Raw genomic sequence first — 26410 nt, 5'->3', positions numbered from 1 at the left:
TGACGTATCACGTCGCTGCTAATCCAAGCACTATTAGGTGCCAGCGCAATATTCTCAGGTACTGTCCTGTAGACATAACAAACTCTCTGGAGAGCGTAATTCATCACTCTGAGTCGCTGACCACTACAGTGTACCCGGCCGGGCTACCTGTAAGTCAATTTTATCTTCCTCACCTCAGCGAGGCGTTGGAGTGCGAGAGTTCCTTCCTGGAGAAGAGTGAGCCGTGCTGGGTCCGGGGCAGTCGGACAGGCCTGCCCTCCCTCCCACCAAGGGGCACCCGCTAGAAAGAACCGCTGGAGCATTTTCACAGCTGCAATCCCTTGCACTCAGTCCATGCTGTGATGTCTCATTCAGGGCTGTGCTTTAAGGGTCTATAACCCACTGAGAGTGACGGCATCTGGTGCAGGGTACTCCTACGGGCCGGGGCCACTGCGGCCGCACCAACCCCAATCAAGCTCCGACGCTCCCCGCTACACTTGAAGGAGCCGTGCCGGGCCAACAGCATTCATATCAGACCCAGGACACAGTCCCCAATACCTCAATCCTGCAGTGGATGACCCCGGCTCTTCTTCTCACGGGCCGGAGGCCCCCTTCTCTATTCCTCTTGGACTCTGGATTACCCGGGGATCAGGTTGCAAGAGTTGCGTTCAACAGGGGTTTAACTGGGGAGGCTGATCGCAGGCACTCTGAGGTGTCCGGCCTCAGGTCCCACGGCCATCTTGTCAGGCCACGCCACCTTGAGTCGAGCTGAGTCTGGTCGGGTGTGGTCGTCCATCGATCCCGCACTTTGCCGGAGCTTGCCAAAGGTACCACTGGGATGGTATAGTACTGCAAGGCTGATGTTTCTACGCCAATGGGTCTGGAAACTGGGGCGGATGACGGAGGGGTCCAGAGCACTCTTAGAGTGCGACCGCCACCTTGACACTCCAAGCCCCACCCCACCCCGAATTTGTAGTTTAAATCATGTTTTATTTTCTCACTTTAGTGGTGGCATAATGTTTACTACAGTCCACTAGAGACATTTAATTTACAGGCCCTGGGTACACTGTATACCTTTTTTTTTTTTTAATATATTTTTTTTTATTTAAATGTTTTTATTGGGAATTTCGGGTGCATTATAGAAAAGAGACACATACAATTCATTATTCAGAAGAGCTGAGCCCAGCAGTTAAAACAGACAAATAGTTGCAAATTCAGAACAGTTGCAGTATTAAACACAGAATATGCACAGAGCTGATGGTAAAAGCATTTTAAAATCCCAACCCTAGATCCCTTGTCCGGCGAGCCTGCGGATAAAACATATTTAGACAAGGTATACTGTACCCATCGATTACAATCTTGCCTCTCTACATTTCATGAGTGGGGCCCATATGCGTCTTCCCAACTCCCGCATTTTTTTACCCTTCTGTTCCTATAGGCAGGACTCTATATTATGTATGCCCAGTAATCTGGATAGCCACATTTGGAATGAGGGGGCGATGGTATCTTTCTACCTCGATGAAATTAAATTCCGAAGTACCGGTACTGAGATAAAGACCAAGGCTTCCTCGTCTTTTTCCAGTTTCAGCTTATCATCTATACCCAATAGCATCAGGGTAGGGGATAGATCGATCTTATGACGTAGCAGCCCCTCCCAAAATTTTCCTATCTCATCCCTAATTGGAACTAGCAAACTACAATGGAAAAACATATGTAATAAATCTGCTTGTCCAGCGTTACATCTGGGGCAGCTGTCATCCTCCCTACCCCCCCAAGCATATAGCTTTGCTGGCGTATAGTACAGGTTAAACAGCGTTTTATAGTGCTGGGCTCTTAGGTTTGAAGACCGAAATATTTTCTTATTCAAGCTTAGTGCAAGATCCAGATCTACATCAGGAATGCCCAATTTAGTTGCTGAGGCGGATTCAGTCTTCTCCATATCATCTTGGCTTCCCATCAAAAGAACATTATAGACTATTTTTATCTTCTTACTCCCCTTAGCTAATGAATCCAAGATGGGGAAGTCCACCGGAGGTAGCAAATTAGGCCTTAGTGCCTTCAGGGTACGTACAATTTGGCTGTGCAAAAGCCATTGGTTAGAAGGAATATCAAACTTACGCTGCAGAACATCAAATCTTGCTATCCCATCACCTTCCATAATATCTCCTAGAGTCTTGATTCCAAGCCCCTTCTAGACCTGAAGGCTCCCATCTGCGCCCAATTGGAAGAAAAGGCTAGAGTTACATAGATGAAAGTATGTATTTACCTTCGGAACCCTAAAGAACTTTAGGGTAGAATTCCAAACTCTCCATGCCCCTTCCAGAATCTTAAGTCAAGCCCTCTTGTAATATCTACGATCGACTTCGCACAACAATAAACCGATTGCCTTTCTCCCCAGCAAAAGCTCAAAAATAGATGGAGGGCTCTAAATATCCATATTTTCCACTGCAGAATTCGCCTCAGACTGAAACAGAACCAACATTTGTGTAAAGAGGCAAGTCCAGTGGTATAATCTTAATTTTGGAAGGCATTCCCACCCCTTTCCCTAGAGAGTGACATATAGTTAGTGGAGCGCCTCACCTTGCTATTCTGCCAAATGAATCTTATAAAGATAGATTCCAATCTTTTAATTATTTTCTCCTCAATAAATAAAGGTATGGCCCGAAACAAGTGCAGCACTTTGGGAAACATTGTCATCTTTACCGCGTTCACCTTCCCAATCAGTGAAAGGTGAAGCACATCTATTCTTTTCAATTCTGTTTCTATAGATTTAATGAGTAGAAGATAATTTTCATCCACAATGTTATCAATTGAGGCATTCATTCTCACCCCTAGATAGATTGCAGAGTCAACAAATGTAGGGTCGGATTTAACAATATTATTTGTACAGATTATCTGTGTTTTCGTTTCGTTCAATAAATACCCTGATCAACTGCCAAAAGCCTTTGCCATTTGAGCCATAACTGGCATCGCCTGTTGGGGATCAGTGGTGATGACCGCCAGGTCATCAGCATATGCCAAAATGTTGTTTACCTGACCATTTAATACGACGGGGCTGATCCTGGGACACGCTAATATTTTCTGAATGAGAGGGTCAATGTAGAGGGAGAAAAGGATCGAGGAACAGGGACACCCTTGACGCGTACCTCTCTTGATAGCTATCTTGTCTGAGCTCTCACCCATGACCACCACTCGCGTTACAGGGTCTCTGTACATAGCTTTGAGGGCACTGATAATTTTATCCCCAAAACCTCTGCCTGCCAGGATACCCCACAGAAAATCCACACCAACCGATCAAAAGCCTTCTCTGCGTCGAGCAGGATCAAGGCCATCTCCCCCCCCGTTGCTCACTGGGCGTCGAACAGAGCTATTGCTCTCCTTGTGTGATCCGTCGTACCACGACCAGGGACGAGCCCATGCTGCCACGGGGAAACGAGACCACCTATGATCCTGCCCAGTCTCTTGGCCCAGATTTTAGAATATAATTTAGTATCCGCATTAATCAGTGAGATAGGGCGGTAGGACCCCGGATTCTCCCTGGGTTTCCCTTTCTTATGAAAGATTACTGTATTGATTTCTCTCAAAGAATTAGGGATCTCTCCTGAGTACAGTACACCATTAAATAAATCCACAAGCAACGGGGTAATTTCAGGTTCGAGACATACGAGGGGGATCCCATCTGGGCCTGCCGCCTTGCCCGAGGCCAACTCCTGTAATGCAGCTGTGATCTCACCACAGTAATATCCCTATCCAGCTCTTCTCTCGCTAGATCATCTAGTCGGGGACCGTTATCCCAACCCTCCTCCCCCTGTTCTCCATCACGATCTTCCTCCTCGTTCAGCTTTTGATAAAAATTCTTGAAGACCTGTAATATCTCTTTAGCCTCAGTGTATTCCTTACCATTTTCTTCTATACTAGCAATTATATTCTTAGCTTTCTCCTATCTTAATTGTAACACTAGAGCTCTACCTGCCTGTTCTCCCGTTTCGTAACGCCTGGCCCTGGATGTTTGATATTCGGCAGTAGCCTTCTGCGTTACCACCTTCTGGAGCTCTGCTTTGATAATCAACAGTTCCCTTTGGCTCTCGCTGCCATCCGACCCTTGGGTAATATCCGTAATATGCTGTTCTTCTGCAGCCGCTAATTTCCCCATTAGTCTCTCAACCTCATTCCTATCCTCTCTTCTCAGCCTACCCGAGCAACTTATGGATTCGCCCCTTAAAGCCGCCTTAAATGCCTCCCAAACCCCATTTTGTGAAGTACTATATCTATTAGCTGCAAAAAATTCACCCGACCATTTGGTGAGGTGCTCTACAAATCTGTTGTCCGCCAGTAACCTCCTTTCAAAGGTCCAACTAGACCTTTTCCTTACCACATTATCCAGTTCATAAGTTAGTATCAGCGGATTGTGGTCCGAGATTGTTCTAGGAAGTTTTAATATTCCTACCCTATTTATTTCAGGAGAAGAGTTAAAAAAATAGTCCAACTTGGTTTACCTCTGGAAAGGGTTTGAGAAGTAAGTAACGCCTGCGTTTTGTGGCTTTTTGACCCCCCAAACATCCATCAGCCCATGAGAACTAATGACAGCCTTTACTGCCCTAAAAACTCTCGGTTTCCGACCTACATATGATACTTTATTATCCCAATCTGCTGAAATATTTAGATCACCACAAAATATTGTGGGGGTCGACCAACCAGCTAGTTCTATTTCTAAAAGATCGAAAATCTCTGGATCATCTTTATTTGACCCAGAGACTACACACAATGTAAAGCCCATTTCAAGCTCAGCGATTACCCATCTTCCGTAGCTATCTGCTTTAGCCCCGTTTCACCCCTCCCAAGGATGTTCTTGCTAAAATTGCGACCCCCCTAAGTGTCGAAGATTGCGTTGAACATGCAGCCAACTCATAACCACTAAGGAATAATAGATATCTCTTAGCCCAAGGGAGATGGGTCTCTTGGAGACAGAGAACATCGATTCTATTATATTTCACAAAATAGGCTAATCTTTGGTGTTTCCTCCAATCGTTCACCCCCCAACATTAATTGAGCATATTCTAATGTTCGCCATCCTGACGGTCTAATTGACCAACTATGTTGACCTGAGCCTTAAACAGCCTATCCTTCACTGGGCCTATCAATTGTACAAAAAAAAGAACCAAAATATTCCAAAAAGCACCATTTTTTCCCAATTTTCTTGTTTTCACCCCGCCCCCCCCCCCCAACCCTCTCTCCCACCCCTCTGACCCCACCAACCCACCCACATCAACCCCAGGTCCCCCTGAAACCCACTCCGTGAAGCGCTCAGACCTAGTCTGTGCACGTGATGGTCTTACAGTATAAGCAGTGAGGACTAGTGCTGGAAACAGAACCTAAAATTCCGATAAAGCCCTCCATACCTGTAAACATATTAAGAAGTTCACAACCAAACAATACCCCCACCGATTTTATACAAAAACATCAAGCTTTTCGGTTTCTTACAGGAGACCAATGGCCCATACTTGATTTGAATATTTAGACCTAATTGCCAACGGAGTCTAAGTACTCCTTTGCTTTAATTTCTGACGAGAAATATAGTGTCCTCCCTTCATTAATTACTTTTAGCTGAGCCGGATTTATCAGGAAGGCTTGAATCTTATTGTCCTGAAAAGGCTTAATCATTTCCCTCAGACGCCACCGTCGCTCTACGGTCGAGTGACAGTAATCCGGGCGAAAGAAGAATGAGACCCCATCACTGCTTCTCCTGGCGTCTGGTCTAGCCTTTTCTCCGATTGCCTGCCTTAGAATAAAATTGCCAAGGAATATTAAAACTGCCCTGGGTTTGTCCCCTTCCTTAGCGTTCCTTCGTATTTTGAAGGGAGTGCGATGCACCCGCTGTAGCTCAATGGACCAGTTCCAGCTAGACAGCTCGGGAAATGCTTTCTCGAAGAGCTTGATGATATATGCCCTGATGTCGCAGCCCTCGACCCCCTCCAGAATTCCAAGGACCCTTAAGTTGTTCCGGTGGAGCCTGTTCTCCATCTCCTCGAGCTTCCACTGTAGATCCACCACCTGAGAACAGTGAGCTTTGACCTTACTGGTGGCAGCGGCCACCTCGGCCTCGGTTGAGACCACTCTCTCTTCCAAATTAGAGACTCTGTCCCCAGTGTTGGAACAGGCTTTAGATAACTTCCTGACCACCCTCTGCATTTTACTCATCGCGGCCTGGGATTTACGATTGTCTTGGCGTGTTTCCTCCCTGTGCGCGAGTATCTCTTGATGGATTGTCTCCAAAAGTGACATATGGGTGAGTTCCACACAGGGGCTTCCCTGCAGGGCCATGGCAGAGGAATGATCCCAGCTCAGTTCTCGTTGGGGATGGGCCTGACCCTTCGTAACCATCTGAGGCCTTACCGCGGTTGCTGGCAGATCAATTTCGGGGTCACTCTCCGAATCCAAATAGGAGCTACGTTCCTCATCCTCTTCAGACCACCCGGCCCCGTCTGAAACCGAAAAGAAGGCTTCACTTGGTGCTTTCTCTCTTTCATTGCAACTTCCGCTCGCAACAGGATCAGTCTCTATACTCTGGGTATCAAAGTTAGCCGTGGCCCCTAACTGCGACAGTTCCATCGTGTTGTCAATAGTGGGAACCTACAAAGTTGACTGATCGCCGCCCGCCAATAATTCCGTTTCTGACCGTGCAGAGGAAATCTCATCCCAATTTCCCATACTTGGGGTTGAATTTTCTAGGGTCACCTCGTCGGCTACATCCTGATGTTTCCCTCCTAACACCGGGGTGACCTTAGCGGGGGATGGGGCCAGATTGGGGGGTGGTTCAATATTATCATTAGTCTGTACCCCGATTGGCACCTCATCTCGTACCTCCAACACAGCAAAAGAACTGCTCCCCGCTTCTTTAGCCTCTTTAGCTTCTTTAGCCTCCTTCTCCTTACCAGCTTTGGAGAACAGGTCAGCAATTGAAGCAGCAGCCAAACGAGTCCTCGCAGCAACTTGCTGCCTCTTTTTTAGTTGCTCCATCGGGGGGTGATTGGTCTCTCCGTGATTCCTCACTCCCATCCGCCTCAACTCCTTCACGAGCGGCTTTTTTCTTCAAAGATGCTGCTCTGCGCTCCGCCACCTCAGCACTCGGCTCCCCCCACCTGCACTCACAGGATGACTGCGGTTAGGAGAGAAGGCAGTGACCGCCAGCACCAGTGCTCGTAAAAGTTGTCTAGCGGACCCGCGACAGGTAAGTGCCATCAGCATGCCGTTCAGTTTAACGATGATGATTTCTCTCATTACGGTATCGGGGATTCTTGGCTGTGAGAGTTACGTCTCCATTGGGCTCACTCTCGTCCTCACTGCTCCGCTGTAACAGCCACAACTACGCGGCCGCCATCCTGCTCCTGGTACACTGTATACCATATACCATGGACTTTTAGGTAAGTTAAATGTGATAAATAGCAGTATAGGCAATTTCAACATGTTCAAGGGGTCAGAGAACATACACTAGACAGTAGTGTCCTGGCGTGTAGAGACCACAAATTTGCAACAAAATCTAGAAAAATGGGGCATTTTCCTACAAGAACTACGTTTTAGACTTTGTTGTGATGCTGGTGAAAAAAGTGGTGCTGCTGGTGGCGATGGTTGTGGTGGTTGCTGTTGGGGTTGCAGGGGTGTTGATGATTTTAGTAATGGCAGTAGATGCAGTGATGAGGGTGGTGGTTGTGGCTGCAATCGTGGTTTCACTTAAGGTGAAAGTAATCCTGGTAGCAGCCCTCTCTGTTTTTAGATTGGTAGAACAACTGTCTTAACGTTTCTAAATATACATGGCACACCTTGATGTATAAAAATGCCCATGTTCTGGATGCTTCCATAAACCTGGTGGTATAAAAAGACGTGTGTATTGTTCAGGCTGACTTAGAGTGCATTTTTAGAAAAGATTACATTTTAAACCTCTTAAAGATATTACACCTTTCAAAACATGGCTGCTGAAATCATTTGTTGAGCTTTCACCTGTTAAAAACTGCATTTAGACCATAAAAGGTGACAATTTCCATGAATGTTTCTAAGCCATCCATATCAGAAAGTCTTGGGCTGGTTTCAATATGACAGACTGTTAATATACTTTTAAGTTGAGGTGGCGTGGTTATGCTCTTTAGTTTTGTCTAGAGTGAATCTTAGCCTGCAGTCCACAGATCTCTGAGGCTCTGTGGTGCCTATTCAGTGTATCTGCAGACTCATATGACCTCCAACCATTATTTTCTGTCAATAGTCATAAAATGTTTGAGCAGAAATGTTTGATCAAAATAACTATATAAAGAAGTTTACTCCTACAATTATATTTTCATCCAGTAACATTATTATTATATACTCGAAGCCTACTGTAATGCCTCCCCAAAATATATATATATATATATATATATATATATATATATATATATATATATATATATATATATATATATATATATATATATATATATTAATAAAAGCATTGTAGTCGAAGTTTATTGCTTGTTCAGGACAAAGAATGCCTGAATGCTCATAGTCACTGTTTGCATTCAAACATGCTTCGACCTGCCCTAGTGTTATGGTTTGTAATGTACCCCAATATAGGCTTGGGTAGCCACCTAACCTTTCACGTACATTTTCCGTACCATTGTGCTACATAATAGGTTTGTGCTGAAACTTTAACCTAATTAGGTACTGCATAAATGTCGTGTGGTTTTCTCTGAAAACTAGCCTCATTTATTATGAATGAGGATTCTCAGAATCACAGCAGGACTACCATCTCTTCATCTTCTGCATAATAACTATGTATAAGGGTCATCCCTTTTGTCATCCTTGGCCGACATAACACAGCAAGGTAGGGCCCCGAGGGTACTTTTTGGGTATATAAACACCATATCTTTGCTGGGGCAGACAGAGGAGAAAAACTTCCATGCTGACACACTGAAGTGAGATGCTAAGGTCCCTGCACACAGATACTCAAGCACGCAGTGGCCTGACATCCCTCGAGGGGTGTTCATCTTGAGTCCAAAATGGGGTCCTTTATTCTCTCACACCAGGTAATGAGGTTAGTTCTTTCCTAGGGTGATTATTGGCTATACATCTATATACATGCTTGGTACATTTAGGTACATCTAGTTAGGGTTAGCATCGTAGTAGTAGACACTATTACTGTCATGTATTTATATGCCTGCATATATTAATTGTTTTAGCACTATGGTGGAAATCTACCATCCATTTACCTAGTTGTTGCTTATACTCGTTTATATCTGTTTCTGTCTTATGGTTGTTGCAGCACATATATTTTACACTAGAATGACACTGGTTGAATATATGCTTATTGAAAACATTTATTCTGTGTATCTCTCTGAGACAACGTGAGTGCGAGTGACTGAGCGAAAAGTACTGTACTGTTTCCACGAAAACTATTCTCTCCTTGGTAAGAAGAGTTCATAGTGGCACTGAGAGCTAACAGGTATACAGGGGAACATTTCCGGTGGGGGTGTCTGGAATCAGTCTGGACACCGATCCCACAGTTTATGTTGTCTAAACACGCAGATCCTATATAGATTTATAGGAACTACACAACACCTGTGATGAAGATCATTTTTAATTTTTTTGTGTTCTCTAGAAAACCATACACATCTTCACACTTAGAGAGCTGATGTCCCAAGTACTCAATGATCTATGCCTGTATTTATAGATTGACTGCGTGAAGGCCCTTCAAGGCTGCATATTCTCCTAGCCACTGATTTAAATGAGCAGACACTTGCAGACTTCAAACACCTACGATGGTGTCATTGGAAGGGGGCATGTCATCACTTTTTTTTACCAGAGTTGAAATGTTACCACAGGCATAGTGCAGCTGCCCAGTAGGCAGCATATACTCTGGCACAATGAGCACCTTGCCTTCTATTTGTATGCATTGACTGTATCTCTCACTTCTCTTCCAGGGGATACTCATAAATAGTCATAAGCACTGAATAATCTCCGCCCATAAGCGGGAACCGGGAACATATAGACAAATACATATATATGTGTACATATATAAAAAGAGGACATAGTACTAAAAGAATCATACACATATACATGGATAAACTAATAATATGCAGCCCTAATAATAACCTATAGGCTAATAAAGCCATCATTACATACTTTCTGCAGAATGAAAATATTCTACAAAAACCAATGCAAGAAAAAGGCATGAGCCTGAAATGCATTCCACAGACAAACAACCTTTTATTTTCATCAAAGAACATGTAATACAAGGCAATTAGCCTAAGTAGACTGCATAAAGAAATAACATCCCTGTACAGAAAAGCAGACTGTCACCTCGCCTTTAAGGCCTCAGAGAATCTGAACACTTTACCTGTAAGGCCTCCAGGGGAACCCTGCTCCCTTCATGCCCAACAGGTGGCAGTAAGGTCAGTTCTTTTTGCCGGCTTGTTCTGTGAGGAACCTGGAACTTGAGCTCTACTGAATTTGATTGTTTTTCAGTCAGAATTTGCTTTTTTCTCACTTATTCAACAGTAGGGACTGCTGGTGGTATTTTTCAATCTTTTCTGACTAATTCATAGAGAATTTTTAGTCAGTCATGCCACCTTTATTCTACAAGTGTCCTTCCTGTGGAAAGAAGATTTCCAAAACAGATCCTCATTCTGTTTGTGTGGTTTGTTTGCCATCTACACATGACATAGAGAAATGTTACCACTGCCTCAAACTTTTCAGAAGAACTCTTAAGAAAAGAGAGAAGATTTGTCTTTTGGGGCTTATGGAGAGGGAGAAACATCATGAGAAGGGTGCAAGGAGTGAAATCTCGTCTGGAAGACCCTCCTCTCCTACAAGACGTCGTAGAATTGCTTCTCCTGATGGTAGAAGCAAGTAAAGGCGTCATGAGACACCGTCGACGTCGAGGGCGAGTGATAAAGTACGATCGACGTCGAAGTCCAGTTCGCCGTCAGGTTTGTCGACGTTGAGGCCAGTGGAAAGCAGTAAGTCGGCGTCGAAGACATCTCCTTTAAGACGTAAGTCGATGTCGAAACCGAGGTCAAGATCGCAGTCAAGAAGCTTTTCGATGTCGAGGCATTTGGTGTCGATTGCAGTGAAGCCAGCTTCGAGGGTGAGAAATAGGTCGACGTCGCAGGCTAGAAGTAGATGGACGTCGAGACCTGAGAAGAGGAGAAGATCAAGGTTGCCATCAAGGCATGGGTCGACGTCGAGGCATGCTTTGGGCTCGAGGCATGAGAAGTCTCGTTCGACGTCGAAGAAGTTACCGATGTCGAGGAAATCGACTTCGAGGTCTTTGCCACCTGCGTCAAGGTCGACATTGAGGCATTCCAGATCAACCTCCGGACCCGTCACAGTTGGATCCTGGAGAAGGAGCAGATAGACTGACGTCTAGATCTCCACAGTCTATTAGGAGTTCTCTGTCGTCGTTGATGGGGTTACAGATTGTGCAGGTGACCCCCGAAGGCTTTCCGGTGCGCAAATCACCTCCTGTTGGCAGGTACCCTAGATGGTTGGAGAGCGTCCATCATTGGAGAATGCAGCCTAGAGCTGGTTATAGACCTCTGGAATGTTCGAGACCACCGAATGGTAAGTCTCCAAGACGATCTAGATCTCCAGTGGACAGGCGTTCATGTTCAAAGGACCGCCGTAGGCCTCATCCGTCTCCTAGGAGAAGACAGAGATCTCCTACCACGTTCACTTCAATGAGGTCATCTTTCAGAGACTATTCCCCCATGATTTCATCAACACTTTCTTCGAGGATATCTCCCGTTGATGATCTAGGAACTTTCTGTGAAGTATTGTTTTGAGGGGCCAGCAAGTTTAATATAACGATGTCTGTACCTCCAGTTACCTCTTCCGTTATGTTTGAAACATTGCATCATAAGTCATCAGCTAGACCCCTACTACCTTTGGTGCCAGGACTAATAGAATCAGCAATGAAGACATTTTAACACCGGCTACAGTGGGCTCTGGGCCCTCCAGAATTGCAAAGAAATATAAGGCTCCAGAACAGGATCCTTTATTTTTACGTACTGACCCACCACCGGATTCACTCATAGAAAGGCGCATTCTGCTACTTCCATTTCGTCTGCTCCACCTGAAAAGGACAGCAAGAACATGGACTCCTTGGAACGGAGAATGTGTAATACGGCTTCTTCTGTTATGAGAGTGGCGAGTGCAGCGGCTCTGCTGGGTCGCTACGACCGTCTTCTATGGAACTCTTTGACAAGATTTACTGAGAAATTGCCAAAGGAGGATCAGAAGGATTTCTTAGAGATTGTGGAAGAAGGTGGTTTGGTTGCCAACCAAAGTATTAGTGTGGCTGCTGACTCTGCGGATTTAGCAGCTCATGGTTATGCTCATGGCATCTGTTCCAGACGGTCAGCATGGCTTCGCCTCACGGGCCTTAAGCCCGATGCCCAAAGAATTGTCGGATGTGCCACACAGGAGGTTGCCATCTCGCCCGGATCTTTTGCCCAAGCAGAAGGGGAGAGTGTTCCACCCCAACTTATCCTCCCTACGCCTGGCAGCATTGCTCCTGAAGTCATCCAGTATGGGCATTTACAGTTGAATCCTGAGTGTATGCATATCCTTAAAGAAGCGAAGCAACCTTCTACAAGGAAATCATATGGTTTTAAATGGAAACAATTTTTTCTGTGGTGTGTGAACAATGGTCATGACCCTGTCCAAGGTCAGGAGCAGGTGATTCTGCCTTATTTGTTACATTTGGCGAAGTCTGGCCTTCAGTTTAATTCTATTAAAGTTCATCTTGCAGCGATCACTGCCTACAGAAAATCACCTAATCAAACTTTTTTCTTTACGATGCCGGTGGTGAAAGATTTTCTGGAAGGCCTAAGAAAGGTGTATCCTCAAGTTAGAGCACCTTCTCCCCCTTGGGAGCTTAATGTAGTATTGACTAAGTTAATGGGTGCTCCTTTTGAGCCTATCCACAAAGCTTCCTTACAACATTTAACTTGGAAGGTAGCATTCCTAGTAACCATTACTTCTGCTCGTAGAGTGAGCGAGATCCAGGCTCTGTGTTGTAAGGAACCTTTTACTGTGTTTCATGCTAATAGAGTAGTACTCAGGACGCATCCTGCTTTTCTACCCAAGGTTGTTTCAGACTTTCACATCAATCAGACTATAACTTTGCCGACTTTATTTCCAAATCCTCAAATCCTCCAGAAAGATCTCTCCACTCTTTAGATCTTAAGAGGGTTCTCAAGTTTTATTTGAATAGAACAAAGACATTGAGAAAGTCAGACCGGTTGTTTGTTAACTATGGCCCTATTAATACGGGCTCTGCGGCTTCCAAGAGATCCATGTCTAGGTGGATTGTTTCTTGCATTTTACTAGCTAACAGGTCTTTGTCAGGAAGGCCAAATGCTCATTTTACGAGAGGGAAAGCTTCCACCACAGCTCTCCTTAGTAATGTTACTATGGCAGAAATCTGTAAGGCAGCTACATGGCGATCAGTCCATACTTTTACTCGCCATTATTGTCTTGATTCAGACACGCAGGCAGATGCTCAGGTTGGGCAGGCATCACTAAGAAACGTGTTTGCTAATACTAGCTAAGAGATGTGTGTCAAACTGATTTAATCTTTATTTTCTGCTTGCTCGCTTGGAAGTGGGTATGAGCTTGCTACTCTATTCAGTGCTTATGACTATTGATGAGTATCCCCTGGAAGAGAAGGATTAGTTACTTACCTGTAATCCTAGTATTCTTCCAAGGGTATACTCATCATTGTCCTAAGCACCCTTCCGCCTCCCCGGGCGAGCAGTAGCATTATGTTTTAAGATGTTATTATTGCATTTCTATATGCAGGTTCCGGCAAGGTTTCCTGTACCGTACAAAATAACTGACCTAACTGCCACCTGTGGGGCATGATGAGAGCAGGGTTCCCCTGGAGTAAGCATGGGCGAATTTTGCGAATCTCGCGTTCGCGAATTTTGCGGATTTGCGAACTCGCAATCCGCAAAATCCGCGAATTCTCGCGAATTTGCGGATTTTTTTTTTTGTGTTCCTGCGGGTTTCTGCCAGTTCGCGAGGGTTTTGTACAATTTCGCAAAACGCGAACTTACCTGTCGGGTCGCAAGTTTCGCGAACTTGTTGTTTCTACGTGTCCAGCCTGTTTGGGACACTCTTCTTCATCACTGCCACTCTCTGTCACCACTGCCACTCTCTGACTACTCATGCCACCCTCTGGCCCACCCATGCCACCCTCTGTTTCATCACAGCACCCTCTGGTTGTCCAGTCAGTGTACATTATTGTGGCAACGCAAGCACACCTTCCCTGCCTCAAGTGACCTGAATTAATTTGGGGCTGATTAATGTGTCACAGAATATTTTTTTAGCTGGCACCTGCTTCCTTAGTGCTTCCTGATTAGTGATCTTTTGCACTTGCTAAGTGCTTTCATTGTTGCAAAATTAGTTACAACACCTGCCCTGCCCCAACTGACAATAATGAATTAGGGGCTGATTAATGGATTTGAACCTCCAGCCTGGCTCCTGCTTGTCTCCCTTAGCTGTAATTCAGGACCTTTGTGGCATATGTGTAACTATTCTGAGGTTCAGAGCAGGGTCACATAATAGTTGCAACTGGCAACTGAACTCTGGAGGGGCCCCTCAGGAAGCACTACAGGAAATGGCTACTAATGATGAGCCTGAACTTTTGAACCTGGTAAGTAGTTTCAGTTTTGCTAAGATCGTATTTCTGCAATTTTGCGCTTATTCGCGGGGCGCGAAGTTGTACTGGGAAGCCGCGAACTCACGCGAACAGTGCGAGCAAGCCATGAAATCCGCTGCTCGCGGATTTGCGGGAGATTCGCGAATCTCGCGGATTGCGAATTTACCGAAAATCCGCAAAATCCGCGAGCGAAACGGATTTTCCGCCCATGCTTACCCTGGGGGCCTTAAAGGCAAAGTGTTCAGATTCTCTGAGGCCTTAAAGGCGAGGTGACAGTCTGCTTTTCTGTACAGGGATGTTATTTCTTTATGCAGCCTACTTAGGCTAACTGCCTTTTATTACATGTTCTTTGATGAAAAGGTTGTTTGTCTGTGGAATGCATTTCAGGCTCATGCCTTTTTCTTGCATTGTTTTTTATAGATTATTTTGATTCTGCAGAAAGTATGTAAATATGGCTTTATTAGCCTATAGGTTATGATTAGGGCGGCATATTATTAGTTTATACATGTATATGTGTACGATTCTTTTAGTACTATGTACTCTTTTTATATATTTACACATATGTATTTGTCTATATGTTCCGGGTTCCCGCTTATGGGCGGAGATTATTCATTGTTTATGACTTTGATGAGTATACCCCCTGGAATAGAACTAGGATTACAGGTAAGTAACTAATCCAATCTGACACAAAGACCATGCCTCATCCCCATCTTTGTCTTTACAAAGCCCGATTGCCGGCTTGTTTCTGCACAAGGCCAGTGTCAATCAAGTTATTACTTCTGCCCCACCACTTCTGATGAAAGCTCTGATTTTGCACGATTACCTATTAACTCCTTTAGTTCATATAGCATGCACTTGTTTGTGTACTTATTGTGCATTGATGTTAAGGCACAACATGTAGAAATGGCATAGGAGTCCCTGGATTCCAGTTGTGATTCAATAGAGTCTGCAGAAAGATTTTAAAAAAAACTAGTCTAATGTAAGCCTGCATTTGGAAACACAACTTTCTAAATACATTTACACCAGAGTGGATAAAATAGCTCACTCTTTAAAATAAACTTTCCAGTAGGATTTTATTATCAACATCTAATAAATGAAAGACACAAACCAAAACAAACTAGGAAATTGTCTGTGCATATTTATTCCAAGGCAATTTCAATAAATACTGGACTAAAGTCGTAGTTCTCTATCTTTACATAATGCTTTTTGATCTTTTTATATTACAGCTGCTGACATTTCATTATGAGCGTTGTTGGAAGTATTACTGTCTTCCAGGTGGATGGGGAAACTTTGGTGCTGCCTCTGAAGAAGAACTTCATTTGTCTAGAAAATTGTTTTGGGGCATCTTTGATGCACTTTCTCAAAAGGTAAGTATTTCTGTTTTGTAAATGTATAAGAATTGTTCTACTCTCCTGCCTTTTAATTGTCTTTTAAGTATTGTTTGAAGTTTAAAAGTCATTTTTTATAATATATTTGTCCTTAATTATTTATTTCTCACATTTGTTAGTCTACATTTTTATTCTTTTTATATTTTCATTGTGATATTTTATAAGTTGTTTGTGCCAAATGCTCTCCCTGAAAGTCAATACAAAATATTTAATTTGAGTTTATTATATTATAAGGGAAATGTGTGAACTATTTCCAGATCCTGTAAGCCTCATGCATTTCTGCAGTTCATTTTCATTTTTGAAACTAAGATCCAAATATAGTAAGTGAACGTGCTAATCAGTTGTGATTTTTGAACATTCACTGTGTGTGTTCAAGTTCATCCAGTAGAGGCTGCCAGCAATTAAAACCAGTAGGGCGATGGGGACAGCGGGGGAGGTTGGAGAATAAAGAATAAAAAATAAAAAAATACTGACCTGCCACTCCGCTCTGCTCCCGTTGCTCCTCGTGTCCGGGAAGCCGGAAGTGGATGGTCTCTCAGGGCACAGGCTCACCACCCAATCCATATGCTGCGTTCTAGCACGAGAGCAGTGCCAGGATTGGTCTGAGCGGCCTTATTTGCTGCTCAGACAGTGTCTGGGAGCCTGTGGGGTTTCTCCAACTCAGATCTACAATACAGCTAGGTTAGAAAGACTTAAGTGTGCATGTGTGTTTGGCTGGCCTAGGACGGCAGGCCAAACACACATGCGCACTTATAAGTGCATAGTACTCCTCCCTGCACTGGCCGAGCCCATCTCTCCTGTCGGACGTGATTAACTTCGACAGAGATAAATAAAACGATAATAACAACATGTCATTATAGTTTCATTTATCATCTGCTGGCTATGGGGCAACGCTCCTCTGCCATTATGGAGGAGCCGCCCCAGAGTTTATCTTTGTGCCTCGACTGATGGATGTATTAAGGAATGACAGTGCAAAATGCTAATAGAGGGTGCAAAAATTACGGCTCATAAATATTCTTGTATAAGGAGTCTGTTTGTGTCCCTCTATGAATAGTTGTGAATGAACGGACAGAGGACTGTGAATGATAGCAGATCATAAGCCTTCCATAATGGTTCACATTTATTTGTTAATTATTCCCTTATCCACGTCTGAGCTTGTCATATTTAATCTTTTATAGATATTCACATGATTAAATGGGTTTTTAAATAAGTGATCATTGTATGTTTTGCACACCTTTTTAAAGTCAGAGAGGGCTTTCTGAGTTCAGTATTGAATACATGATATTTCATGCAGGACTAACAAGGAACTTTGGGAAAATAATATTGTGCATGTTATAAACTGAGTATATATTAGTTTCTTTCTTAAATTGAACATTAAGGGCCATATTAGGATGGCGGGTGGACTTTAGTCTGCCCGCCACCCTAGCGGTGTTTGGACCGTCCGCCAGCGGTGCGGCGGTCCTGCCCTGCAAATTAGGATGTGACGGACACCATGGCGGTCGCAGTCCGTATCTTCGACATTGTGGTGGGTGCTGCTGTAAGCAGCAACCGTCGCAATGCCAGAGAGGCACGTTGTGCAGTGCCTTGCACAACATGGCAGGCACAGCGCGGTGCCTGCCACCTTGGGCATGGCAATGTGGTACCCCCCAAGTGCAGCTTTCCACCCCCCCACTCCCCTGGGGGCCCTCAACGGGCCGGATGCAAAAATCTATGCCTTTCCCTGGCGGCATCGCCGCCATGGAAAGGCCGGTTTTGGCATGCATCCTAATCTGGTGGACAGTGTCTGCTAGGCACTGCCACCATTTTGGGCCCCTTGCACCGTCTGCCAGGCAATCGGTACGATTGCTGGTGGCAGACGATCTTTGCGTAGGCTGCAGATGAAGTTATGTTCCCACCGCCATCATAATCTGGCGGTGGGAAAATTCCATATGATGGCGGAAGGACTGCCACCGCAGGGCCAGCGGTTGTCACTGCCGGCCCTGCGATGGCGGTCCTTCCGCAATCCTAATCACCCCCTTAATGTTTCTAAATCCTTGAGATCTGTTTTGTATCAACATCTAAGTGTCATATTATCATGAGCCCTTGATCTTCGTAATAATATGTTTCTAAATTGTTTTTAAAAAACATTCCAATTCACTATTACTGAGGAAAACAGCGAGCCTGATCATGAACACTTTCAAAATAATACCATCTATGGTATCAGCTAATAACAACTAAATATAAGTTTTTGATGAAACATTGATAGTTTATAAACCCTTAAGAGGTGTTTTAAATCAAAACTAAATTTGGTGGATTCAGGGAACACAAATGGAGGGAACGCAATATGTGTCAACATTGTGGATCCTGCGCCGCATTTAAAGGTGGGAAATTACTGCTTTTCTGTCTGTGGAGCCTCACCTGTGCAAACCATTGATCCTGAAGTCCAGAATCCACTGGAACGTAGTATCAGAATGATGGTGTGTTCACCCTATTTCGGAGGGGCTGGATGTCAATACATTTGCTTTGGACTTACATGCAAGGAAAGAATTTCACAGCCTGGGGAAACAACAATTGGCCCTGAAGCACAATAAAATGCTCCTTGTGAATCAGGAATGATAATATTTTACTTTTTTCTGAAACATCTCCCCTTGTATAAAGTGCCTGCAGTGCACAGAGTGGTACTGACTGGGAGCATGGGTGTTACATAAGGCTCTCAATGTCTGGCTGGGAGAGTCAAACTCTTCCAGTCGCTCTGATGGATTCAAAGAAAGAAGGAGAAGGTATAAATATAGTAAAGGGGGGGGGCAAGGTCTCCTTTTAACTCCACTCAACCAACTGCTTAAATTGACTCAAACACCCAGCACCCACCCAAAAGATCCGATCTCACTCGAGGGTGGGATGTCCAGTCTGGGTAATGCCGCACTAAAAGAGCACTCACTAAAGCTCCTGCATTCTGGGCACACACATTTTAACCTCACAAACTAACTAGGGCTGACTACTTAAAGAGACTACTGGTATCATGGTTGTGCCACAGAAACGTTTTCAGTCTTCAGAAGCACATACTCTCATGTGGTGCTATTTTACCGCAAAGTTTTTTTGGCTAATGTTGATTAAGCCCATATAAGGACATACAGTCTTGGTGCCACCTCCAAATCTATATCAATCAAGAATAATGTACCCTGTAGATATATTTGTACACTGAAACTCCCTCATTGCCCGAACCCTAGCATATGTTTACCTTGTCCTGAATGGATGAAAGGATTGCCCACAACCCTTTTTCCTCAAAAAGACCCATACCAAAGTGCTTCACCATTTTTCTTTTGCTATTGACAAAAATATCCCCGTGGAATTCTTCTTCTTTACAGGACCATAAGAAACTAAAGCCCTTGCTTATTCTGGTGATTTTACGGTCTCTGAATAAAACATTATTGGTTTTGCAATTCTCTCTGTTTGAGCATTAGGTTCTATATTTTTAACTTCTTTTAGTTATCTTTTCTGCATACCTAATAACCTCTTGCAAGCTTTGGGCATATATCTCAGCCCCTATGAAAGCATCCGTCTATTTCAAATCATTCAAGAAATCACTCAGAAATCACAACGTCTCCAAAAATGTCTTTCTACCAAGGACCAGCAGAACTATCCTGACCTATCTAATATCTGGCCAACTTCCAGTTACAAAAACACCTGTCTTTAATGTGTGACCACATATGTTCCACGTACCAGCCCATTTGCTGCTGTTGTCATCCATTGGTTTATGTATCCACAACCCTAAGTTACTATTGTACAGTGCTATTTTTCAAAATGATTTACCATTGAAAAACAATACGCAATGACAGGAATGCATAGTTTTATCGGTAATTATCTATCCAAGCATTCACCATCCCTCTTCATAGGCCATGATTCTGATTTGGTTGGTATAGGGCACACAGAAACACCAGGGGCAGAAATATTTGTTTCTAACCAGTATTCTTTCTCCAACATGTGCAATCAATTCCGAGTTTGGATGGCCGCAATGATAAATAAGATGCAGTACTTTGAATTACTGGGCCCTTTTAGACATGGTAACTTCTAAATACAACAATGCATCTATGTACAGATACCTTCAGTGAAAGAACAGTGGATAGGGGTGGGGACACCCAGCATAAGTCTTCATTCTTTGAACTCAGAATCAGGTAGAGCAAAATCTTTAATAAATATAGCGCTCTGCCTAACTCGGAATCTGGCATGTATTAAGTTTATCCCTTTTAGAACAGTCATCTAATTATGGAAACATTGTTCATGGCTAAATTTTTTATGCAATTCAGATCTAGTGGAGTAAATAAAGGGTCCTGAGATTTTGTGGTGTTATCAGAATATGTATAATTATTTATATTTTTAGCACGTAGGTTTAATATAAAATGTGTTTTCAAGCTTCTCCACAATAATGTATTGTTAATGATTCTGAGAAACAAAATATTACTTGGTGCAATAGAAGTATTCAAGTACTGCCATGTGTAAGGCTTATTCATATATTACACACTGTTTAATATTTACACCACCCTTAATCTGTTCCATTCTAGAATGTTGTTTCTAAATAAATAATCCATAATAATTAATTTCAGGGTGCATAACAAAGACTTGGGAAAGCGGGATCCTTGACACATTTTCAGGATTTCCCGATAAAATATATGGAAATGATATACGTTTGTGAATTGCTATCTCAATAATTTTGCTTGGATCCATCCCTGGACCTATGTTACACACCACTGAAATATTTGATGGTTTGATTTTTTCACCTTTATGATTTTTTCTTTATGTTGTGTTTTCCAACAAAGAAATATGAGCAGGAGCTTTTCAAGCTGGCCTTACCTTGCCTAAGTTCAGTTGCAGGAGCTTTGCCTCCAGACTATATGGAATCCAACTATGTCAGTATGATGGTGAAACAGTCTTCCATGGATTCTGAAGGAAACTTCAATCCACAACCTGTTGATACCTCAAAGTAAGTTCCCTTTCTCTTTTGTCTCACAATCATTAAAACATGCTGTTTCCTCTCAAAAAGATACTCTTGCTTTCCTTCCTCATGTTTACTTATTTTGCACGGTGCTCACACTACTTCTCATCTGGGTCAAAGCAAAGGCCAAGCTGGTTGTGTGTTAATTTGGTAGTCATGAGTTCATTTATTTTTAGCCCTTCCAATCAGTTGTGTCATCTATGAATAAGGCAGGGTCATGGGAAAATGTCTTTTAGCTCCTTATAGACTCTTGTTAAATTATCCTCAAACCAGAAGTTCATGGAGAAGAGATTCCAGATCAGTGAGTCTGGTGAGTTTAATGAGCTGCATAAAAATGTTTTGTTTGACCAGATGTATATTTTTGCTATTGTGCACATTATTTTAAGCTACTGCTCAGCTTCTAGGAAGTGATAAACGTTCTAGAACGCCTTTGCTCCAACCATGCACAGTTCTATCCTGTGTTTCTACATTTGTAATTTAAGGTGAAATCAAAATCATAATTAATTTTCACTACAGGTGAATGTTTATTGATTCAGATGTTCGCTTGCATTAGCAAAAACAATATTTGTTTTCCCATGTTTGCAGTGATAACTATAGGAATATCTGGAGGTTCTTTGGGTGTATTTGTCTGTCAGATGTGAAAATATGTCCATTTGGAATCTCAGTTTGAGTCTAATCACAAACCACTGTAACGTTTTGTCACTACATATTCTTGGCTGTAGTCCCAAAGTTATTCTGTACTACCCAGTACATTAATAATGCATTGGAACGGTGCTAGGTTATCTGAAAGAAACAGGTTAGTATTAGATTCCTTACCTTAGAATATCCTCAGGCGTCAGACTGGATCCGGAAAATTTGGAGTAGCAGTACCCCTGTGCTTCGGTAGGCGTCGCCTGCGGCTCCGCATCCGTCGTCAACGTCGTTGGCGCAGGGATGACGTTGTCAGAGTACTTAGACGCCGCCCTCGCGCGCTGACGTCAGTTCTTCTTTTTCCCACGCCAGCAAGCGCAGGTCCGGAGAAAGTGGTACCCTTTAGTCACTTTTTGACTAAGCTTTTTCGATCCTTTTTGGATCCGTTTCGAGTTGCACGACTCCATCGGTGCCGGTAGGGATTCCCGGGTTCAAGCCCTGTGCCGACTGCAACCGACTGATGTCGGTTACCGACCCCCATCGCCAGTGCCTACATTGCCTGGGGCCGACCACGATGACAAGTCGTGCCCCGACTGTCGGGTCTTGATGTCGAAGGCTAGGCGGGAGCGGTCCCGTAAGTGCCTCGAGCTCCGGCAGTCGGCCCCGCGCTGTTCGAGGTCCGGGCCCGGAAGGAGGTTGAGGGACCAGTCGCGGGGCTGGAGTCATCACAGCTCGGCGAGTCGACACCACTCGTCGGGCTCCAAGTCCTCAGGTAAGAGGCAGAAGAAGTTGAAGAGGCGACATCGCTCTTCTGACTCCCCCCATGACGCTCGCACGATGCGGCCACAGGTTCAGGTGACACCTCCCACGCGGCTCCGCCGGAGCCGCAGGCATCGCGGCCTGCTCCATACCCGCCGGTCCCTGGGCAGAACGCAACGCCGGAGGAGATCGATGCCTTCCTCATGGCCATGAGGTCACTCTCTCCTCCGTTGGGTTCTGCGGCGCCTTCGGGCCACGCGGCCCGACTTGGAGTCCAAGCGGGCCGGGCGCAAGGTCCCGGTGGATCCGGTTCTGGATCCGGGTCGCCGTTTGTCGACCTTACGACCCCGCCGGCGTCAGCCCCTAAGGTGTCATCCCCGGCGTCGTCCCAGCACGACGCCGTCCCTGGTCCACCCCTCGGTCCGGATCCGGCGTCACTCGACGCCGCATTCGGCGCCGGCCGAAGCGGAGTTCTTCGAGGATCTGGGTCCATCCTTTACACCTGAATTTCAGGACATGGACGAGGAGGGAGACTGGGGGGTCTGACTGATTACCACTTGTGCCCCTGATTTAGTTGCATTAGTATGTACCCCCGATATCTACAAATTGTATGGTGATTTGGTACCAACAACTGAACTATTAGCAGTATTGACTAGAGTAGGATCTGTCAGACCTGGCTCTTCTAAAAAGACCCCTGGTTCTCTTTCTGTTGTCCCACCCCCGAGAGGCCTCTACTTCCCAATCCCCATTCCTGACTGCACCACCGGATCGGGAATCCAAGAGGTATGAGCAATTTGGAAAGAAGATGTTCTCCTCCCTTAGTTTGGGATTGCGGTCGGTCAACACCGCGTGCCTCATGGGCCATTACACCCACTCTCTGTGGGATACGGTCGCGGAAGTGCTGCCTGAGTGCCCGGAGGGGGCCCCGGCGAAGCTCGCTCAAGCCCTCGCGGTGGGAAGAGACGCAGCACGGTATTCAATACGGTGTGGACTGGATACCACAGACTAGCTGGGAAGAGCGATGTCCACGTCTGTGGCAGTTCGCCGCCACGCCTGGCTGAGGTCCGCCAACTTCTCGGCCGATGTCCAAAACACCCTTATTTATGGACATGCCATTTGATGGCAGCCACCTCTTCTGTGGCAAGGCAGATAGTGCACCGGAACGCTTTAAGGACTCCAGGGCTACGGCCAAGTCCTTGGGTCTGTCGGCCCTGCGTCAGCAAACTTCTGCCCAGCGCTCCTTTCGTGGCCGGCGCCTCCACTCGTCCTGCCAGCCACAGGCCGCAGACTACCATTCAGCGTGGTGGCAGGCGTGATTACCATCATGGCAGTAACAGGGGACAACGGCGAGACCAGTCCACATCCAACCCCGCAGCATCCGCCTCAAAGCCTTCCTAGTTCGAGCTTTCAGGCCCATTCGACGCCAGTGGGGGGCAGGGCGCTCCATCACATCGGACAGGTGGGTAATGCAAATCGTCCGAAGGGGCTTCTCCCTCCCCTTTGAGGCGACCCCTCCAGCCATGCCCCGCGTGTTGGGGATCACTTGCAACTTCTGCAAGAGGAAGTTAGGGCCCTCTTGGCCAAGGGAGCCATCAAGCGTGTTTCTGGGCCAGAAGTAGGGTGTGGTTGTTACTCCCACTACTTTCTGGTTCCCAAGAAGGGTGAAGGGGGCCTACGCCCTATCATGGACCTACGGAACGTCAACGGCTTTCTCCGGAAGGAGAAGTTCAAGATGCTGACTTTGGCTCAGGTCTTAGCTGCCCTAGACTCAGAAGATTGGATGGTAGCGTTGGACTTGCAGGACGCATTTTTTCACATCCCCATCCTGCCTTCCCACCGGCGTTACCTGCGGTTCACGGTATGCCACGAGCACTTTCAGTTTACCGTGCTCCCCTTCGGCCTTACCAGCACCCCTCGGGAGTTCACGAAAGTGATGGCGGTGGTCGCAGGTCATCTGCGCAGGTTAGGGGTTTCAGTCTTCCCCTACCTCGACGACTGGTTATTGAAGGCGGGCTCGCTCCAGACAGTCAACAACCACCTCCAAACTACGGCCGACCTCCTTCACCTGCTGGGGTTCTCCATCAATGTGCGAAGTCGCACATGCATCCCTCTCAGAAGCTCCTCTTCATCGGAGCGGTTCTAGAGTCGGCGCAGTTTCGGTTTTACCCGCCCGAACAGCGGGTTCGGGATATACAGGCTCTGATTCCAATCTTCCGGCCTTTATCCCGGGTTTCGGTCAGGTTGACGCTGCGGCTTCTGGGGCTGATGGCCTCCTGCATTCTTCTGGTGCATCACGCACGGTGGCGGATGCGGGCTCTGCAGTGGGACCTGAAGTTTCAGTGGGCCCAGCATCAGGGCAACCTGTCCGACCATGTCCTGATCTCGGAGGGCACTGCGAGACAGCTGCAGTGGTGGCTCACGGACCGCGATTGGGTCAACAGCAGATCCCTCTCCCTTCCCCAACCGGAGCACGTAGTTGTGACGGATGCGTCCCTCCAGGGCTGGGGAGGCCACATGGGAGAGGCGGAGATCAGAGGCCTCTGGTCTCAGGCGGAGTCCCGGCTCCATATCAACCTTTTGGAGCTGCGGGCGATTCGTCTAGCACTGAAGGCATTCCTCCCGTCTGTCCGAGGGAGTGTAGTGCAGGTGTTCACGGACAACACCACCGCCATGTGGTACTGCAACAAACAGGGCGGGGTGGGGTCGTGAACCCTCTGCCAGGAGGCTCTGCGCCTCTGGCAATGGCTGGAACATCAGGGCGTGACTCTGATGGTTCAACACCTGGCAGGTTCTCTGAATGCCAGGGCGGACGAACTCAGCCGCCGGTGCATGATGGATCACGAATGGCGTCTGAACTCGGACGTGGTGCAAGGTCTCTTTCAGCAGTGCGGAGAGCCTTGGTTAGATCTATTCGCCACCGAAGAGAACGCGCAATGTCATCAGTTCTGCGCGTTGGAATTTCCAAGGCGGCACTCGCGCGGAGACGCTTTTCGTCGCGAGTGGAGTTGCGGTCTGTTGTACGCCTTTCCGCCTATACCACTTCTGCCCAGAGTGCTAAAGAAGATCAAGCGCGACCGGGCACAAGTCATCCTTGTGGCTCCGGACTGGGCACGAAGGTACTGGTATCCCGAGCTACTTAGTATGTCAGTCGATCCCCCGGTTTGTCTGCATCTTCAGGAGGACCTTCTGTCGCAGCAGCAGGGAACGGTCCTCCACCCGAACCTGTCCAGTCTCCACCTCCATGCTTGGAGATTGAGCGGCGACAGTTGAGGCCATTTGACTTGCATCCTGAAGTCTGTAACATCATTCTGGCAGCCAGGCGTCCCTCCACAAAGTCGGTATACGCCTGCAGGTGGAATAGATTTGTGGCATGGTGCACAGCAAAGGCTGTGGATCCCCTTAATGCCCCCCTTTCTGAGGTTCTCCTCTTTCTTCTCTCTCTTGCCCAGCAGGGCTATGCTCTGGGCACTGTCAAGGGCTATCTCTCAGCTCTTTCAGCCTTTCTGAGGCTGCCTGATCAACCTTCTTTGTTCAAGTCCCCTATCGTTAATCGATTCCTGAAAGGCATCACTCATACGTTCCCTCCTGTTCCCTTCGTGATGCCTCAGTGGGACTTGAACCTGGTTCTTACATTTCTGATGTGCGCTCCCTTTGAGCCACTTCCCAACTGTCCTCTTCGCCTTCTTTATTTGAAGACTGCCTTCCTGGTAGCCATCACCTCTGCCAGGAGAGTGAGGGAGCTCCAGGCTCTATCTTGTAAGCCTCCCTTCCTTGCAGTCCATCCCGACAAGGTTGTGTTACGAACAAGGCCCTCCTTCCTACCCAAGGTAGTCACGGCCTTTCACATTGGGCAATTAATCACCTTGCCCACCTTCTTTCCGCCTCCGCACCCCTCTAGAGAGGAAGAGAGGCTCCACCGTCTGGACCCAAAACGTGCGCTCTCATTTTATTTGAATCGCACACAACAGTTCCGGGTGGATGATCAATTCTTTGTTG

General features: G+C 45.9%; 1 protein-coding gene across 1 annotated transcript in view; it reads left to right on the top strand.

Annotated features, from left to right (window-relative positions):
• The window catches only part of RYR2 (ryanodine receptor 2), a 3481211-nt gene that overhangs the window by 1959241 nt on the left and 1495560 nt on the right, over positions 1-26410 (top strand). Inside the window, exons 52-53 of the mRNA XM_086925791.1 lie at positions 15895-16035; positions 20850-21013. Of these exons, the coding sequence (XP_086781917.1) occupies positions 15895-16035; positions 20850-21013 (305 nt within the window). The remainder of the gene's footprint in view (positions 1-15894; positions 16036-20849; positions 21014-26410) is intronic.

This window comes from Lissotriton vulgaris, chromosome 6 (assembly GCF_964263255.1).
Source record: "Lissotriton vulgaris chromosome 6, aLisVul1.2, whole genome shotgun sequence".
NCBI classification, from domain to species: domain Eukaryota; kingdom Metazoa; phylum Chordata; class Amphibia; order Caudata; family Salamandridae; genus Lissotriton; species Lissotriton vulgaris.
This window is presented reverse-complemented; position numbering and strand designations above follow the sequence as displayed.